The sequence below is a fragment of the Marmota monax genome, unplaced genomic scaffold (assembly GCF_021218885.2).
Source record: "Marmota monax isolate L192 unplaced genomic scaffold, Marmota_monax_Labrador192_F-V1.1 WCK01_AAM20220418_F8-fsc00145, whole genome shotgun sequence".
Classification (NCBI taxonomy): Eukaryota; Metazoa; Chordata; class Mammalia; order Rodentia; family Sciuridae; genus Marmota; species Marmota monax.
This window is the reverse complement of record NW_026695201.1, coordinates 2094076-2114572: the sequence shown is the minus strand read 5'-3', so window position 1 is coordinate 2114572 and position 20497 is coordinate 2094076. Positions and strand designations below refer to the sequence as shown.

The 20497-nt window shown below is 39.4% G+C and overlaps 1 protein-coding gene across 1 annotated transcript in view; it reads left to right on the top strand.

The window, feature by feature from the left end:
• Spta1 (spectrin alpha, erythrocytic 1) overlaps positions 1-20497 on the top strand; it is a 79979-nt gene that overhangs the window by 19423 nt on the left and 40059 nt on the right. Inside the window, exons 15-20 of the mRNA XM_046429067.2 lie at positions 540-744; positions 2166-2347; positions 5745-5988; positions 6830-6952; positions 17516-17733; positions 18612-18704. Of these exons, the coding sequence (XP_046285023.1) occupies positions 540-744; positions 2166-2347; positions 5745-5988; positions 6830-6952; positions 17516-17733; positions 18612-18704 (1065 nt within the window). The remainder of the gene's footprint in view (positions 1-539; positions 745-2165; positions 2348-5744; positions 5989-6829; positions 6953-17515; positions 17734-18611; positions 18705-20497) is intronic.

Sequence of the window (20497 nt, the reverse complement as noted above, 5' to 3'; positions counted from 1 at the left end):
TGATGTCTAATATGACCCATTCAAAATGTTATAAAAGGGTTCTAATATTCTGTTGGTTCTTACATCTTGATAGAACTATAAATCTTGCTTGTAGATTTCATTCTGTGAAACCAGGAAGTAAGTGTTTGCATTCCAAATGGCTCCCATGTGTTCAGAATAAACAGATATTTATATATATTTGGCAAGTAAATGGAGAGCTTAAGGGCTTATATACTAAGAGAGGAATGGAAAGTAATTTTATCTTTCATGATAGCTCTGATTGATTGTTACTGCTTGCATGGGGTGTCACATTCAAAGTGATCTTCAGGCCCTCTTCAGACTCAGTAGAACTAAATGCTGTATTGGTTAACCATTCTTCCATGTGTGTAGAAGGAGGGATTGATTGCATGAGTCCAAACACTGGGAAAGGACTCTTCTCCCTTGTGACGTCTTCTTAGTACAGTTAGATTTATATGGAGAGCAATTCCTTGTCCTCAAAATTTCTGTCCCTCATTCTCCAGACAATGATTTTTGTCACTTATTTTGACATCTTCTCTCAGGATACACAGAACTTGAAGAGCAGGGTTCAAAAGCAGCAGGACTTTGAAAAGGAACTGGCAAATAATGAAATCATGCTCAATAACCTGGAGAAAACTGGCCAAAAAATGATTGAAGATGATCACTATGCCTCTGATAATGTGGCTGCTCGTTTGAAGGAAGTCACCAGCCTCTGGAAGGAGTTGATGGAGGTGACTACTCAGAAAGGTGAGAAGCAGAGGCTTTGGTGGAAGGCTACTTCCTACACTCTGAAACCTACCACGTTCACCTTCATGAGCATGAATTCACCTGGCAACCTCTATGAGTAGGGTTGCTAACCATTTCCTTCCAATAGTTTAAAATACAAGCTAAATTTTTCCCTCTGTGCACCAACAATATTTTGTTTTCTTCACATATGTGGGTTTTTTTAAAGCCAAAATACTGTGTTTTATTCATTTTTTTACCCCTGTGTTTTCTCTTTTCTTGAGTAAATATTCATGAACCATGAGTTCAATATTGGCTTTGTATCTGAATCTAGTGTACTTAAATTAGGTTGTATGTTTTGGTTCTATAAACTAGACAGAATGTTAGAACCCATTTGTAACATTTTGAATGGTTCATATTAGACCATTAAACATTGACATTAAGATATTATACATGAACAGATTATTGATATCACATGTGATTTTCCTATAGTATTTTATTTTTTTAGGGTCTGGTCGTTTATTGCTTTTTCTCCTGTCTAAAATTGATCAGGCTATTCTCTAAGCTTTTTAAAAAAATTCTCACATGTATGCCTGAATAGTCTTACTGATATTTTATCTTACTCTTACTTTGGAGAATTAATCAGTTACCAATAATTAACATGAATAGTAAGTTTTCTCTATCACTGCCCCCATTGTTATGAACATCATCTGTAGATATTTCTCTCTCCTGGTTACACAAGAGATATGTTACATGGATTTCTTTGGCTGTCATCTCATTTTTGGTTAGGACAAAGAATCCAACCTGGTTATACCAATAAGATATCACTGCCATTCTCATTTAGTAGTTGCTTTACTAAGATGTCATCTAGTAGTTGCTTCACAGAAAAATAATGCAAATAACTGATATAAAAGCATAGATTTAAAAATGTATCTAAGAATACTGTGAATGATCAAGACTTTTTGGAAGAAAAAAATATGGGGCATGGTTTGTGATGAAGGACAGGCATTAAGAGAGGGCATAGCAAAGTTCAAAGAAACTTCAAAATTTCAAACTGAACCAGCCCCACATTTTATGTTTGTCACAGAAAGTGTGACATTTGGGTTTGAATCTCTTCGAAAGAAAATTCTTAATAGACTAGTAAATGACAAATGAAAATATCTAGGAAGGTTAAAATCTGACACAGAATAATGATATTTCACCAGGGGTTATTACTTATTGTTTATTTTTGTTTTGAGAACATTACTATATTTAAAACCAAATACCATCAGAATTCTCCAAGTTTAAGGTGACTTTTTATATAATGACATGTAAAAGGGTTATCCTGTTTTTTTCTCTTTGAAATATCAAAATACTATGTTTCTCTTTTAAGTTGAGGGAAGGTGTATCATAGCGTATAAAGGAACAAAGTTTTTAGTAGCTTAAGCCTAACGTCTTTCTCCCAGGGACCCAGTTGCATGAAGCTAACCAGCAGCTACAATTTGAAAATAATGCAGAAGACTTGAAGCACTGGCTGGAGGAGGTCGAGGGGCAAGTTGCCTCTGAGGATTATGGGAAAGGCCTCGCTGATGTTCAGAATCTACTCAGGAAACATGGCCTCCTGGAGTCCGCTGTGGTCGCTCGTCAGGTTTGTTGCTAGCTCTTTGGCCAACTGCAGGCAATTGGTGTTTTTCCTCTGACTGTATTCACTATTATTATTGTTAAGTAATAAATAACTATTTATTAAGTAATTATCATTAGCAATTATTATTGCTATTAAGAAAACAAGGAACCAAAGGTAAATCGAAATTCTAGTTATTCAGCTGCCTTTTCCCAATTCTCCTCCAATCCAGTCATTCTCCTGAGTCATTCGTCTTTCTTTATTAACTTTTCTAAACATAACACAGTTCACTTAATCCGGAAGCCTAAATGTCTTAGACATCCTGTCACTTACTAGTTGTATGATCTTTGGTAGGTCATTTCATCTTCTCTTGCTTCTGTATCCACACTTATAAAATAAGGGTTTTGGATAAAATTTGGCTCAAATTTCTCATTCTGATATTCTATTATTCAAATTTGAAAGTATAGTCAATCTTGTCAATCTTTTGTAGTTAATAAAATTAAAATTCATACATGTAAGCTGACTTTCCCAACATCACTGAGAAAAATGAACAAGGGTAGGAATGTTCTACAGATATCTAAGTTCCTAATTTCAGGGTTATTGGCCCTAACATCCTACTAGACTGATATTTAAAAGAAATTTATTGGGCTGGGGATGTGGCTCAAGTGGTAGCTCGCTCGCCTGGCATGCGTGCGGCCCGGGTTCGATCCTCAGCACCACATACAAACAAAGATGTTGTGTCTGCCAAAACTAAAAAATAAATATTAAAAAATTCTCTCTCGCGCACGCTCTCCCTCTCTCTCTCTTTAAAAAAAAATTATCTACTTAGTTTCCATAACATTTATATTGTGAGTTTTGGAAGAAGTCAGTAAAAATTCACTTATAACTAATTCAATTTCTTATCCCAGGAATCTTAGCTTTCATTTGAAAATGATTCCGCTATTCCCTAAGTCACATGAATCTGTACTCCCACAATACATTTCTTAAAATTCTGCTCTTTGGTTACTCTGACTTAAATAGGAAACACAGAAAAAGGAAAAAATTAAAAAAAAAAACCCTCAGTCATTTATATAGCTCTAGGGATGGCTCAAAAGGCCTTCGATAAGGTAAAAGGGTAGAGAGAAGAAAACCATACAAAGGTGACATATTAGTCAGCTTTTCTTTATTGGTTCCAGAAGACCTGACAAGAACAAGATAGAGGAGGAAAAGTTTATTTTGACTTACAGTTTCAAGTGTTCAGCCCATGGTTGGCAACTCCATAGCTCTGGACCCAAGGTGAGACAGAGCATCATGGTGGAAGGGCATGGCCGAGGAAAGCACCTCAGGACAGACAACAGGAAGCAAAGAGAGCTTTGCTCACCGGAGAAAATATGTAAACTTCAAAGATATGCCCCCAGTGACCTAGCTCCATACCAGGGAATCAATCCATTGTTAAGATCAAAGTTTTCATAATCCAATCATTTCACCTCTAAAAATCCCTACATTGTCTCAAACATGAGCTTTTGGGGATACCTCATACCTAAACTATAGTAGATGAATTTGAAATCTACACAGTCGGAGAGAGTTTGAAACAGATTTTTTTCAAGGAGGGAAGAAAAGATTTGTTTACTTGTTTAAAATTTACTTATTTATTTATTTGTTTGTTTAAAAGTACATGAAAAAGAACAACTTGTAAATGATGAATATCAGGTATAAACACTTGAAAAATAGGTATCTGTCACACTATTTGGGAAAAATAAGAGTAGCCAATCATTAGGAATTGGTTCTCCTAGTAGAGGCTAAATACATTTTATTCATTCACTTATTTGTACAGTACTGGGGATTGAATCCAGGGTTTCACACATTCTAGGCAAGTGCTCAACCACTGAACTATATTCCCAACTCTGCAAAGTTGATTTTAGATATAGATTGTTATGGTTGGAAAATGTCTTCAGTGTTTCCTATAGGAGAGTAAGTTGAGATCAAGACAGGTGAACAAACTTTCCCAAGATCAAATTTCAATTAACTGTCATCCAGGAATAGAAACTAAGCCTTCCATCTCCCTGAGGGCATTCTACAATACATTAGAGATTTTTCAGAGTGTAACGGATCCCTAGGCATAATGATGATGATGTTCGAAAATCACTCTATTATACTATTATGTTGTCCAAAGTATCCCAAGAAAATGTGGAGAATTAGCTAGTGAGAGATCTTAATTTTAAATCTTTATGGATCCTTTAATTTTTTACAGAGTAGTAAGTTTGCATTTTAAGAAACAATTGACAGTGTTTTGTTCCAAATTGAAGAGAGATATCAATCCGTGGATAGGCTGATCATTGGATGATAAAACAGAATATTTAAAAACAATGCCTCATCTTCCTCTTTTCTCAAAGAACTTCTTGTATGCAAAAAGCTTCCCTCCTCAAAAACAACAACAAAAATAAACAAAAGAAGGAGATAAGCAACTGTACCATTTTTATACAAGGCCAGCTATAGCTCATCTCACCAACAAACAGGAAATCAATCTCATATGTCTATTTTAACCCACAGGCATATAGCTAGAATTTTATGTCCAGGAGGATCATTCTCAGTCTCAAATGGGGACAACTAGGTGGCTGTCAAGGCCAGTGCAGATGCATCAGTTTTGTTGGGGTTTTCTGATCTTTGCTTTGGAACACTATATTCCATTTTATAGACTTTGTTCTTATGTAACAAACTGAAGCCTCAGAAGTTCTCATTTTTAATTGGAAGACGTAGCTCATTTCAAAGGGAGAGAAAGCATGGAAAGGAAACACAGAAAAAAATCTTCCTACTTCTTTTCTTGGGTCTCCAATTCATCAATACTCAGAATTAAAACATTACAATTTCAATTTGTAGGATTTCTTTGGAGCATTTTGTCCTTCTGAATGTGGTGTGACAACTATTGTCCTTCTTTTTCTCTCATTTTTTATTAGTGCATTATAGTTATATATAATATTGTGGTTTATTTGGACATAATTATACAAGCATGAAATATAATTTGATCCAATTTTATCCCCAGTACTTCCCCTTTTCCTTCCCTCTGTCTTCCCCCTTCCCCCATTCAATTTCCTCTACTCTACTAGTCTTCCTTCTACTTATTTATAATTTTTTTAAATTACTACATTATGGATATGCACAATGGTGGAATTTATTGTAGTATATTCATAGATGTATGTAGGATGATTTTGTCAATTCAGTCCACCAGTCCTCCCTTTTTCCATCTCTCTCATGAAAAAGGTCTTAGCTTCATGAGGTGATCCTCAGTGTAACAGTCCATCCCACTCTATTTTACTTGGATTTAATTGGAAGTCTTAACATGCCACATTTGGAGAATTCTCCCATGGCCCCCTCTTATCACATTGAAATCCAGGCCCTTCTTCCTAAATGCTGGTACGTCCTGATGCACTTTCTGTTTCTCCCTCAGGATCAGGTGGACATCCTCACAGATTTGGCTACACATTTTGAAGAAATAGGCCATCCTGATTCGGGGGACATTCGGGCAAGGCAGGAGTCCTTGGTGTCCCGATTTGAAGCTCTGAAAGAGCCACTGGCCACCCGGAAGAAGAAGCTCCTTGATCTACTCCGTCTGCAGCAGATTTGCAGAGACACAGAGGATGAGGAGGCCTGGATCCAAGAGACTGAGCCTTCAGCTGCATCCACCCAGCTCGGTTAGTACAGCCTGAGCAGTCTGAGCCTGGGGAAGAGGACCAAGGGCTGCAGATTGAGAGATCTGGGACAGAGTAGGGTTGGAGTAGAAAGTTTACTCTCGGCTCCAGTCACCTCCAGATCCATGATAATTTGTCCAGATCTCCATCTAAATAATGCCAAAACATTCACCCCCTGAAACTGGACATGAACAATGCTGTGAATTCAGCAGTTCTGGGAAGATCTAGAGCACTCAGCTTTTCACAGGTTGTGAATGTTCTTGACGGACAAGTCATGGCTAATGTTTCGAGGTATCAAGTTAGTTTTTGTCTAGGTTATGGGTAACATAAAAATTTTGAAATTACAAGAACCCACTATGAGGATATAAAAGGTAAAGTTAGCAGACAGAGTGCAATTGTCTTGTCCTTTGTAAGGTATTAGTTCACAAGTGGCTACACCAGGATTCTTAAAGTACAGAAAAAACAGTATACAAATAAAGGGTGACTTTGTACATACATATTGGAAAGATCTGTGAGGGGCTAGACAATAGAAAGATTAGTCTAGGAAAACTTCTGTAGAACAGAAGAGCTTGAGGCTAATTATAAAAGCACAGAGTTCCTGGAGAGGTATTTTGAATAGGAAGCATGGGAAAGAAAGTTTGGAGGGGAGAGAAGTAAAGAATGTTTAGGAAACAAAGGAAAGTGAAACAGGCAGGAGGGATTGGGGATCTCAAAAGATGGAGGAAATTCACAGTAATTGTATTTGTTGTGAAATGTTAATGTCAGGCTACAGGTGAGTCACTTTTTATAAATTCCTTTCATATGCTAGGATAATCCCCAACTTTAATTTTGTTTTTCCCTATAGGCAAGGACTTAGTTGCAGCCAAAAATCTTCTGAACAGGCACCAAGTCATCTTGGCAGACATTGCCATCCATGAGCCACGCATCCAAGTGATAACAGAGCGGGGAAACAAAATGGTACAGGAAGGTATGCACGATTCATATGGAGTTGGCTGAAATATCACTGGACCAGACCTGTGGAAAGAGGCTTATACAGTCTTAGAGCTTCAAGGAAATTTTAAAATAACTGATCCATTTTCCCACTCGATGCAGAAATTCCTTTTAGAAATTTCTGACAGATGATATACAGCTTTGTTTGCATATTGCCAGTATTAGAAATCTCCCAACCTCATCCTCTGATCCCCATTCTTTTTATAAAGCCAAAATTATTAAAATACCCTAATCATCAATATGCTTCTCTGTAAAAGTTACAGAACTCAAGAACCTAAGTTACAAAATCTGTTAAGACCTTTTCCCAAGTACTAGCTTCCAGTTCTGTGAAGATTTAGGTTCCCAGTGTCTTATTATCTTAATGGTAAACAGTGACATTTCTTTGAACTTTTCACTTTATATAGTTTTTAATGACTCTCCTCATTCTGTTTTTCCATATTCAGAAACATCTGCTATTGAAATATGATGTTCATACTTGAACATCATAGGCCAGGTAGAGTATAAGCAATGCAGATTAAACTGAGATTTTCCCTTTGCTGCTTGAAGAATCCATTTCTGCTACTCAGTGTCTAGTTTTCAAAAGTATAGGTTAAAAGAAACTTTGCTAAGACAAATTCAGATCCCCATTGAGTGATTAAAATTGACAAATTTGGGGTTTGGGGTTTGTATGTTACTATACAAACTCACCTTTTATTTCTCTAAATATCTGACTGTAATTGGGAACTAATTTTTTTTCTTCTGTCAGTTTGTTTTATGTATGTATGTATTTTGAAGCTCTGTTATCATATATATTTAGGATCATTCTGACTTTTTGATTAATTTAAATCTTTACATTATGAAATGTTCATCTTTATTCCTGGTGATGTTCCTTATTCTGAAGTTGACTTATTGTGTTTTTAATAGAGACACTTGAGATATCTTTTGGTTAGTTTTAGGATGGTATCTGTTTCTTGATCTCTTTGCTTAGTTAGGCCTTGCGTATTCTGTATAATCTGGCATGCTCTCCATTTTAATCCAAGTGTTTACAACATATACACTTCACAGTTATCATGATGGCTGCGTTTAAATCAAGCATCTTGCCATCATGTCCCTCTTTGCCCATCAGTTTCTGTCCTCCTGGAATTATTTCTGTATTTATTATGAATTCACTTTAATCCCCATGTTGGCCTAGTAGGTACAGTTCTGTTTTGTGCGAGGATGTGTTTATTGTAGTGCAGATATTTTCCAGTTGTGGGTTGTGGTGCTGGAGATACTTTCAGAGAGTGCACATTGTCAGGATACTTTGGAATAATGCTAAGATGTTATTTTTTTTCTCACACATCTTCTTTTATTGGCATATATGAAGTTTCCAGAGCCTATGCAAGATGTGCGTGGATATCATTGCCCAAATATCTACCAGAATACATGTTTGTATATTTTTTGAGTCTCAACATTTTCTATTTTGATTTCTCATATAGTAACTTTCAATAAGTAGGAGTGTGAGCAAAAGTGGTTTAGTGTCCTCATTAAAGTTGTGCATTCTAAGAGAAAATATTTGAGAGTCATTGCTCTAGGATTGAAAATATAGATCTTAGATTAGGAAGATGGCGGCGAGGGGAGTGCATTGCCCCCGTGTGCTGCTTCACTGTGTGGGAGTATGACAAGTCAGGACGGCTAAAGGCTATCTTGTTAGGAATTTCCAGCAATAGTGGGGTGCTCCGGAACCTGGAGGAAGGATTTCCATCGCACGAGGATCGGCTACGGGGACTCAAGCGTGAGAGGTTTGTCGCACGGCGGGTAACACTGCTTATTCAGCAAATCGCCCCGCGGCTAGAGTCTGCGGCGCGCGCTGGGAAACGAGGAGATAGCGACGCAGGGATACAGCGCTGCAGTTTCTGCCAGCCGTGTAAGCACCGTACTCAGGGCTGAATTCTGGGTTCGAGACGGGGGAAGGAAGCGGTCCATCTCGGTTCTCCACACCGGTCGGACCACAGAGGAGGCCAGCGGCCACCATGTTGGAAAGCTGACGTCACCATCCCTGTGTTCGAATGACCGCAGCTCATTCAGCCATAGAACAGGTAATTTCAGGCTGCAATTCACCTGCGGCTTGCAGACAGATTGCTCAGGCTCAGTGCCTGGGTGCTTCTTAGAACCTGCTCTTATCGGAGCGAACACCGATCGCGGGGCGGCCGAGTTCCGGCTCCCGGAACCGCCCTGGCCCAGGGCTGGGGAGCCTGCGGAGGCTGCTTCTTGGACCCTGCTCCTATCAGAGCATACACCAAGCACTAAGCGGCCGAATTCCGGCTCCCGGAACTGAGCCCGCGGGGGCTGCTTCGTGGAGCCTACTCTTATCGGAGCATACACCAAGCACGGAGCGGCCGAGTTCCGGCTCCCGGAACTGCCCTGGCCCAGGGCTGGGAGCCCACGGAAACTGCTTCTCGGTCCGGGTCCTGCTGAGGGCCGGTCAGGACTCACCCGTTGCTTTGGTTGCCTGGCAAGGGGAACGAAATGCTGCCATTCGCATAGGATACCAACATGGCAGAGATCTGATGTCATCAGAAAGCGGCGGAGGAGAGAACTTCATCAATACCAGCGGCGACAGAAACAGTTGGTCTCCTGGTAGGGGGGGTGAGGCACAGACACCCGAGTCTCCTCGATTTGTCGTCGAGCCAGAGGGGAGGAGCCGGGCCGCCGCCAGCGCCCGGAGCAGGCCCAGTGGCTCGCCAGCGTGGTGACCGTGTGACCCCAATTGGAGAGGGGGCGGAGCGGAGCCGCCACCCGCACCCGCAAGGTGGGCAGACCCGCGACCCAGTGGCACACGGGCGTGGTAGGAGGGTCAGGGCAGAGCCGCCGCCCGCGCTTGCAAGGTAAACAGACCTGTGACAGACTGGCGGGTCAGGCCCAGTGGCCTGCCAGCGTGGTACACACGTCACCCCAACTGGAGTAGGGGCAGAGCAGATCCTTCGCCCACGCCCGGATCAGGCCCTGCCGGTGTGGTGGTCACGTGAACCCAATTGGAGTGGGGGCGGAGCAGAACCGCCACCCGTGCCCGCAGGGTGAGCAGACCTGTGACCAACCTGCAGATTAGTCCCAGGGGTCCGCAGGCGTGGTAGGAGGGGCAGGGCAGATCCGCCGCCCGCGCCCCCAAGGCAGGCAGACCTGCAACAGACCGGCGGATCAGGCCCAGGAGCCTGCCAGCGTGGTACACACACCACCCTAATTGGAGTAGGGGCAGAGCAGAGTCACCGCCCGTGCCAGGAACAGGCCCAGCGACCTGCAGGCGGGGTAGCCACGACACCCCAATTGGAGTAGGGGCAGAGCAGAGCCACCACCCGTGCCCGAAATGTGGGCAGATCTGCGACCGACCAGCGGGACAGGCCCAGTGGCCTGCCGGTACGACAGACACGTCACCCCATTTGGAGTAGGGGCAGAGTAGAGCCGCCGCCCCCACCTGCAGGGTAGGCAAACCTGCAACCGACCGGCGGATCAGGCCCCGTGGCCTGCCGGCGTGGTACACTCGTCACCCCAATTGGAGTAGGGGCAGAATAGAGCCGCCGCCAGCGCCCAGAACAGGCCCAGTGACCTGCCGGCGTGGTAGCCACGACACCCCAATTGGAATAAGGAGAGAGCAGAGCCGCCGCCCGCACCTGCAGGAAAGATACGCAAGCAGTATGAAAAGACAAGGAAAGAAAGGACCACAAGCAATGCAGGTCAACGCAACTTTAGAAGAGGTAACAGCTGCAGCAGATGGAATGTCAGATAAAGAATTCAGGATATACATGCTTCAGATGATCTGGAGTATCAAGGAAGACATTAGACAGCAAAATCAGACAATGAAAGATCACTTCGACAATGAATTACGCAAACAAATCCAGGAAGCAAAGGATCAACTATACAGGGAGATAGAGGTTATAAAAAACAAACAAACAGAAATCCTAGAAATGCAGGAAGCAATAAACCAACTTAAAAACTCAATGGAGAATACTACCAGCAGAGTAGAACACTTAGAAGATAGAACATCAGACAATGAAGACAAAGTATTTCAACTGGAAAAGAACATAGACAGCTCAGCAAGACTGTTAAGAAACCATGAGCAGAACATCCAAGAAATATGGGATAACATTAAGAGACCAAACTTAAGAGTCATTGGGATACAGGAAGGTACAGAGCTCCAAACCAAAGGAATGAGCAGTCTATTCAATGAAATAATACGAGAAAACTTCCCAGACTTGAAGAATGAGACAGAATCCCAAATCCTAGAAGCCTACAGGACGCCGAATGTGCAAAATCATAAGAGATCCACACCTAGACACATTATAATGAAGATGCCCAACATACAGAGTAAGGAGAGAATTTTAAAAGCTACAAGAGAAAGGAAGCAGATTACATTTAGGGGTAAGCCAATCAGGATAACAGCTGGCCTTTCAACACAGACTCTGAAAGCTAGAAGATCCTGGAATAACATATTTCAAACACTGAAAGAAAATGGGTTCCAACCAAGAATTGTGTATCCAGCGAAATTAAGCTTCAGGATGGAAGATGAAATTAAAACCTTCCATGATAAACAAAAGTTTAAAGACTTCGCAGCTAGAAAACCATCTCTTCAAAACATCCTCGGCAAAACATTACAGGAAGAGGAAATGGAAAATAACAATGAAAACCAACAGTGGGAGGTAGGACAGTAAAGGGGGGGGGAAATAATCAAAGAGGAAAACAAACCATGTTTAGTAACAGAAATAAACAAATATGGCTGGAAGAACAACCCATATCTCAATAATAACCCTAAATGTTAATGGCTTAAACTCACCAATTAAGAGACACAGGCTAGTAGAATGGATCACAAAACAAGACCCAACAATATGCTGCCTACAGGAGACACATTTGATAGGAAAAGACATACATAGGCTGAAGGTGAAAGGTTGGGAAAAATCATATCACTCATATGGACTTCGGAAACAAGCAGGAGTGTCCATACTCATATCAAATAAAATAGATTTCAAGCCAAAGTTAATCAAAAGGGATAAAGAGGGACACTACATACTGCTTAAGGGAACCATACACCAACAAGACATAACAATCATAAATATTTATGCCCCAAACAATGGTGCAGCTATTTTCGTCAAACAAACTCTTCTCAAGTTCAAGAGTCTAATAGACCACCATACCATAATCATGGGAGACTTCAACACACCTCTCTCGCCACTGGACAGATCTTCCAAACAAAAGTTGAATAAGGAAACTATAGAACTCAATAACACTATTAATAACCTAGACCTAATTGACATATATAGAGTATACCACCCAACATCAAGCAGTTACACTTTTTTCTCAGCAGCACATGGACCCTTCTCAAAAATAGATCATATATTATGTCACAGGGCAACTCTTAGACAATATAAAGGAGTAGAGATAATATCATGCATCTTATCTGATCACAATGGAATGAAACTGAAAATCAACGATAAAAGAAGGAAGGAAAAAACATACATCACTTGGAGAATGAACAATAGGTTACTGAATGATCAATGGGTTATAGAAGACATCAAGGAGGAAATTAAAAAATTCTTAGAGATAAATGAAAACACAGACACAACATATCGGAATCTATGGGACACATTGAAAGCAGTTCTAAGAGGAAAATTCATTGCTTGGAGTTCATTCCTTAAAAAAAGAAAAAAAACAACGAATAAATGATCTCATACTTCATCTCAAAATCCTAGAAAAAGAAGAGCAAAACAACAGCAAAAGAAGTAGAAGGCAAGAAATAATTAAAATCAGAGCTGAAATTAATGAAATCGAAACAAAAGAAACAATTGAAAAAATTGACAAAACTAAAAGTTGGTTCTTTGAAAAAATAAACAAAATCGACAGACCCTTAGCGATGCTAGCGAAGAGAAGAAGAGAGAGAACTCAAATTACTAGCATACGGGATGAAAAAGGCAATATCACAACAGACACTTCAGAAATACAGAAGATAATCAAAAACTATTTTGAATCCTTATACTCCAATAAATTAGAAGATAGTGAAGGCATCGATAAATTTCTTAAGTCATATGATCTGCCCAGATTGAGTCAGGAGGATATAGACAACCTAAACAGACCAATATCAATTGAGGAAATAGAAGAAACCATCAAAAGACTACCAACTAAGAAAAGCCCAGGACCAGATGGGTATACAGCAGAATTTTACAAAACCTTTAAATAAGAACTAATACCAATACTTTTCAAGCTACTTCAGGAAATAGAAAAAGAGGGAGAACTTCCAAATTCATTCTACGAGGCCAACATCACCCTGATACCTAAACCAGACAAAGACACTTCAAAGAAAGAAAACTACAGACCAATATCTCTAATGAACCTAGATGCAAAAATCCTCAACAAAATTCTGGCAAATCGGATACAAAAACATATCAAAAAAAATTGTGCACCATGATCACGTAGGATTCATCCCTGGGATGCAAGGCTGGTTCAATATACGGAAATCAATAAATGTTATTCACCACATCAATAGACTTAAAAATAAGAACCATATGATCATCTGGATAGATGCGGAAAAAGCATTCGACAAAGTACAGCATCCCTTTATGTTCAAAACTCTAGAAAAACCAGGGATAACAGGAACATACCTCAATATTGTAAAAGCAATCTATGCTAAGCCTCAGGCTAGCATCATTCTGAATGGAGAAAAACTGAAGGCATTTCCTCTAAAATCTGGAACAAGACAGGGATGCCCTCTCTCTTCACTTCTGTTCAACATAGTTCTCGAAACACTGGCCAGAGCAATTAGACAGACGAAAGAAATTAAAGGCATAAAAATAGGAAAAGAAGAACTTAAATTATCACTATTTGCAGATGATATGATTCTATACCTAGCAGACCCAAAAGGCTCTACAAAGAAACTATTAGAGCTAATAAATGAATTCAGCAAAGTGGCAGGATATAAAATCAACACGCATAAATCAAAGGCATTCCTGTATATCAGCGACAAATCCTCTGAAATGGAAATGAGGACAACCACTCCATTCACAATATCTTCAAAAAAAATAAAATACTTGGGAATCAACCTAACAAAAGAGGTGAAAGACTTATACAATGAAAACTACAGAACCCTAAAGAGAGAAATAGAAGAAGATCTTAGAAGATGGAAAAATATACCCTGTTCATGGATAGGCAGAACTAACATCATCAAAATGGCGATATTACCAAAAGTTCTCTATAGGTTTAATGCAATGCCAATCAAAATCCCAACGGCATTTCTTGTAGAAATAGAGAAAGCAATCATGAAATTCATATGGAAAAATAAAAGACCCAGAATAGCAAAAACAATGCTAAGCAGGAAGTGTGAATCAGGCAGTATAGCGATACCAGACTTCAAACTATACTACAGAGCAATAGTAACAAAAACAGCATGGTACTGGTACCAAAACAGGCGGGTGGACCAATGGTACAGAATAGAGAACACAGAAACCAATCCACAAAACTACAACTATCTTATATTTGATAAAGGGGCTCAAAGCATGCAATGGAGGAAGGATAGCATCTTCAACAAATGGTGCTGGGAAAACTGGAAATCCATATGCAACAAAATGAAACTGAATCCCTTTCTCTCGCCATGCACAAAAGTGAATTCAAAATGGATCAAGGAGCTTGATATCAAATCAGAGACGCGCCGTCTGATAGAAGAAAAAGTTGGCTACGATCTACATACTGTGGGGTCGGGCTCCAAATTCCTCAATAGGACACCCATAGCACAAAAGTTAATAACTAGAATCAAGAAATGGGACTTACTCAAACTAAAAAGTTTTTCTCAGCAAAAGAAACAATAAGAGAGGTAAACAGGGAGCCTACACCCTGGGAACAAATCTTTACTCCTCACACTTCAGATAGAGCCCTAATATCCAGAGTATACAAAGAACTCAAAAAATTAGACAATAAGAGAACAAACAACCCAATCAATAAATGGGCCAAGGACCTGAACAGACACTTCTCAGAGGAGGACATACAGTCAATCAACAAGTACATGAAAAAATGCTCACCATCTCTAGCTGTCAGAGAAATGCAAACCAAAACCACCCTAAGATACCATCTCACTCCAATAAGATTGGCAGCCATTATGAAGTCAAACAACAACAAGTACTGGCGAGGATGTGGGGAAAAGGGTACACTTGTACATTGCTGGTGGGACTGCAGATTGGTGCAGCCAATTTGGAAAGCAGTATGGAGATTTCTTGGAAAGCTGGGAATGCAGCCACCATTTGACCCAGCTATTCCCCTTCTTGGTCTATTCCCTAAAGACCTAAAAAGAGCATGCTACAGGGACATTGCTACATCAATGTTCATAGCAGCACAATTCACAATAGCAAGGCTGTGGAACCAACCTAGATGCCCTTCAATAGACGAATGGATAAAAAAAATGTGGCATTTATACACAATGGAGTATTACTCTGCATTAAAAAATGACAAAATCATAGAATTTGCAGGGAAATGGATGGCATTAGAGCAGATTATGCTAAGTGAAGCTAGCCAATCCCTAAAAACAAATGCCAAATGTCTTCTTTGATATAAGGAGAGTAACTTAAAATCAGAGTAGGGACGAAGAGCAGGAGAAGAAGATTAACATTTAACAGGGATGAGAGGTGGGAGGGAAAGGGAGAGAGAAGGGAAATTGCATGGAAATGGAAGGAGACCCTCAGGGTTATACAGTGGAGGGGGTAGAGAGAGAGGAGGGGAGGGGAGGGGAGAGGTGGGGAGGGGGGATGGTGGAGGACGGGAAAGGCAGCGGAGCACAACAGACACTAGTATGGCAATATGTAAATCAATGGATGTGTAACTGATGTGATTCTGCAATCTGTGTATGGGATGAAGGTGGGAGTTCATAACCCACTTGAATCAAAGTGTGGAATATGATATGTCAAGAAATTTGTAATGTTTTGAACAACCAACAATAAAAAATTTAAAAAAAATAAAATAAAAAAATAAATAAATAAAAAGAAAATATAGATCTTTAAATTATGATAGCCTCACTTCAAATTGTATCACATTATTTCATGTGTAATACAACACCCTTAAATGGATACTCCATTTCCCCATTTATCCTTGGTGCTCCTGGTATCACACATTTTAAATTTATTTATGTTATAAATACCATATTGCTTTTCATTATTTTGCTTGGATATGCTCTGCATAAGATTCAAAAATGAAAAAAAAAATTACTAATGTATTTGTCGTTTCCAGTGTACCTCAGTCTTTGTATAGGTAAATATTTCATGTGTATCATTTTCTTCTGCTTTATGAACTTGTAGTGCAGGTCTGCTAACTATGAAATCTCTTGGCTTTTGTTCATCTGCACATATTTATTTTGCTCTCCTTTTGGAACATATTTTCACCACATGACATTCTTGGCTAATGATTTCTTTCTTTCAGAGCCTCTTTAAAGAGTCTGCCACACTGTCTTCTGACTTGTGGTTTCTGATGAGATAAATCTGCTGTCATCGTTATCTCTGTTTCTCTGTATGTGATGGCCCCATTCCCCCCCCCCCCAACTCTTTTAAGCTTTTCTCTTTATCACTGGTTTTCATCAGTTGGGTTATATTGTAAATTCAGTTGGTTTTCTTTGTTTCCTTGGCTTGGAAGGAAACATTGAGCTTCTTAGGTCTGCTTTGTTGTCTTTCTTGCAGGACAGACTTTATCTTATGACTAACACACAAATTAGTCTAATACTAAGATATTACCCTTCTAAAGATTCAACTCATGTGTTACAATACCTTTTCACTTTGCTGTCTTGTAGTTTCATTACTTCCTGCATTATGTGAGCTCTAGGAGTTGTTTGGTTTTTAAGTCATTCTTTCCCTACCCTTTAGGAAATTCCTTTCACATGTGTGCAAAAAAGTAATCAGTCAGATACTTGAGGGACTTTTCTTCACGATTCCAAAGCTCCATCTCTGTGCAGCACCCTTCTTTTTAGTGCTCTGCCTCACAAATTCTAATTGTCTTGTCTTTTACAAACTCCTCTCTCTGTTTCCTCAATTCAGTTTGACTATGAGTTTCCATTTTAGCTCTCCTACCACTCCAGCCCCCAAACTGCTGAGGGCATAACCTACAGCAATAGTAAGATCTATCTTCTTTCTTTCATTTCTTTACACCTTACATGAAAATCACTGTATGTAATACGTTTTTCCTGCTTTCTGATTGTTTAAGGTGGAAGTGCAATTCCTATAATAAATCCCTATGGACAGAAATAGAAGTCTGTTGATTTTTCTGTTTAGACTAGAGAAGACACACTTTTGATACTCTGAGTAAAAACTACACATGGGTGTTTTCTTTTCAGATCTGTATTGGTTAGACTATACCAACCCATTTACCACCACGTATACACACTTGTTAGACTTAGCTGCTCATCTCACTTTGGACTTTCCATTTTCCAGAGAATTTTTGAAAAGTGTGACATTGACTAAATTCAGCACCCTTCTCAGTCCTCCCTTTATTTCCCCATATGGGAAAGACTAGAGTATGGAAGACATTCATGAGGGTCATCCTCACCTTTTCTATAACTACTCCACAGGACACTTTGCTGCAGAAGATGTCAGCTCTAGGGTTGACAGTTTGAACAAGAATATGGAATCTCTCAATGCTCGAGCTAAGAGAAGGCAGAATGATCTTGAGGCCAATGTCCAGTTCCAACAGTACCTGGCTGACCTGCATGAAGCAGAAGCATGGATCAGAGAGAAGGAGCCTATTGTGGACAACACTAACTACGGAGCTGATGAAGAAGCTGCTGGGGTAAGGCAGGGGTGGGGTGAACATTGTCTAGTGAATAATCACCAAATGCTACCAAATTACTAATGTAGGGTTTTTTCATATTATGGGTCAAATAAAGGTTCTGCTTGATTATTTGGGCTTTCCAGAATGATCACCTTTGGCTTTCATCTGCTAAGATACCCTCAGAGTTAGCAGGGATCTCAAAAGATGTACCACATTTTTCTAATGCTCTAGAGATTTATAGATTTTTTGGAGAATATCTAAACCCAAAAGGTGCGACTAAAGATCTATACTTATCTTGGTCCTATTCTGAAACCGCTCATAACTAAAATCAAACTTTCATAAAGCAACCATGGTTTTCTGATATAGGCATCTTTATTTCTTTATTTAAATATAAAAGTCATACAGGCACATGGGGCAAAAAGAACCTCAAAGATCATAATAACTCTTTATATCCATTTTGTTTATTGTCCCACAGGAAATCAATATAGTGTTTTACAAACCTAAGCCCTAGAACTAATTGAAATGTGAGTTTAAAGTTATGCTGATGCTTATCCTACAAGGTAACATAATTATTGTCACTGTCTTTCAGCTGTGATGTGTGGGTTAATACATGTGCAAATTTAGAAGGTCAGAAATTTAAATAATTAAGTGCACATAGTGCAGATGGAGCACACAAAAATATATTTAGCAAATATATTGAAATTATTATTTATTAATTCCCATTTTCTTGAGTCTTGAAAATTTAGGATTAAAAAGAACTCCACAATAGAAAGTGGCTCTTCCCAAGATTTAAGGCTATCAGTGTAATTCAAAACAACAGAAGTAAATGCATCTTCCTGATGTGGTTAGTGTTCCTGCTACATTTGTTCTGATGATCTTCTCATCAATAAATACAGGCTCTCCTCAAGAAGCATGAAGCCTTCTTGGTGGATCTCAATGCATTTGACAATAGTATGCAAGCGCTACGGGATCAGGCAGAAGCCTGCCAGGTAAGAAGGACTTCGTGACGGCAAGAATCATGTTCCTCACCACAGAAGCAAAGGGATTTTCTTATCACTGATTTTACTTCCTACAACCCTCCTGGGGTTGCAAACAAAATAAAAAAAAATCTATAATCCCATTAGGCAGGAAATGTAACATCTACAGAGGTTTAGTCCAAAAGAAGCTTTGGATAAACTTTATTTATTTTGTGTTCATTGATACCTGGTTTTGACTTTCCTCATTCCTCCTTTTAATACTATTCCTTTCCTTCCTCCCTCCCTCTCTCTCTTCCTTTCTTCTTTGTTTGCCTCTGTTCCTTTTTATCTTCCTCCTTAACTCTTTTCTTTCCTTTATTTATTTATTTATTTTTTTGGTGACAATGCTTATTAAAGGTCTGCCAACTGCAAGTAAGAACAAAAAAGTAATACTGACTTGCAATAAATTTACACTTCATTAGGAGGCCAGAAATTTAAATAATTAAGTGCACATAGTGCAGATGGAACACACACTCACACACACATACACACACACAAAGTCCCAAAGAAAGGAATCTTCTGTTTCCCGAAACAGGAGTGCTGGAAGAGAGAAATTTTTTTGTAGCTGAGGTGAGCCATTTTATCTGAATTTTTTGTTTGTTTGTTTGTTTTATGAAATGGGAGGTTTCCTATGCAGACAAGAAGGCTATATAGTCTTAAAGTTACTTAAGTTATTTATTAGTGCATTGTAGTTATGCATAATTGGGTTCATTTTGACATATTCATTAATGCATAGAACATAATTTACTCCCTTTCAGTCCCCAGTACTACCTTTTCCCCTCCCCTCTGCCCTTCCTGATCCCTTTCCTCTACTCTATTATCCTTCCTTTCATTAATTATTTCTAAATTGGTGCCTTATATTTATAAGGTGGAATTCCCTGTGATATATTCATACATGGCACATAACATAATTTGGTCAATTTCATTTTGAAGTTCCTCTTCTTTCCAATCTCCCCCCCCCCGCCGCCTTAACCCCCTTCCCTCTATTCCACTATTCTTCTTTCTATTTTCATGTGATCTCTTTAAAAAAAATTCTTAGTTTACTCTCGCTTCTCCATATGAGAGAAAATATTTGACCTTTGGCTTTCTGGGTCTGGCTTATTTCATTGAGCATGACATTCTCCAGTTCCATCCGTTGACCAGCAAATGTCATAATTCGATTCTTTTCATAGCTAAGTCCAACTCCAATGTGTGTATGTACCATATTTCTGAGTCTTTCTTTAGTGAATTTTTTAAACTGGCGAATTATGACTACATATACTAGTGGAATTCATCGCAACATATTTGTATATGCATATAACACAATCTGGTCAATTTTGTTTCTCAGTACCTCACCTTTCCTTCCCTTCTTCCTGGTTCCCTTTCTCCTCTACTCATCTCCTGTCTGATTTCATGAGATCCTTCCCCCACTTTTTATCCCCTTTTTTATCTCTAGCTTTATCTCTAGCTTTCACATAGGAGAAAAAAAACATATAGTCCTCAAATTCCATCCATTTTCCTGCTAATGACATTTAGTTCATAAACCATGAGGGTGGATACACTGAGGAGCGAAGGAATTATATAAGTGTATTTGGGAAATGGAGATTGGCTGAGAATGTGTGAACAGCGAGGGCAGAGGTGAAAGGGAGTGTTGTGAAGGGCGATGAATTCCAATCAAGTGAATGATAGAATCAGTGTCTCCTCTGGGTACTGGAGAAAAAGAATGAGACACGCTTCTTACATTCAAAGAATCTCTTCTAATGAGATGCTTGGGATTCATACACTGG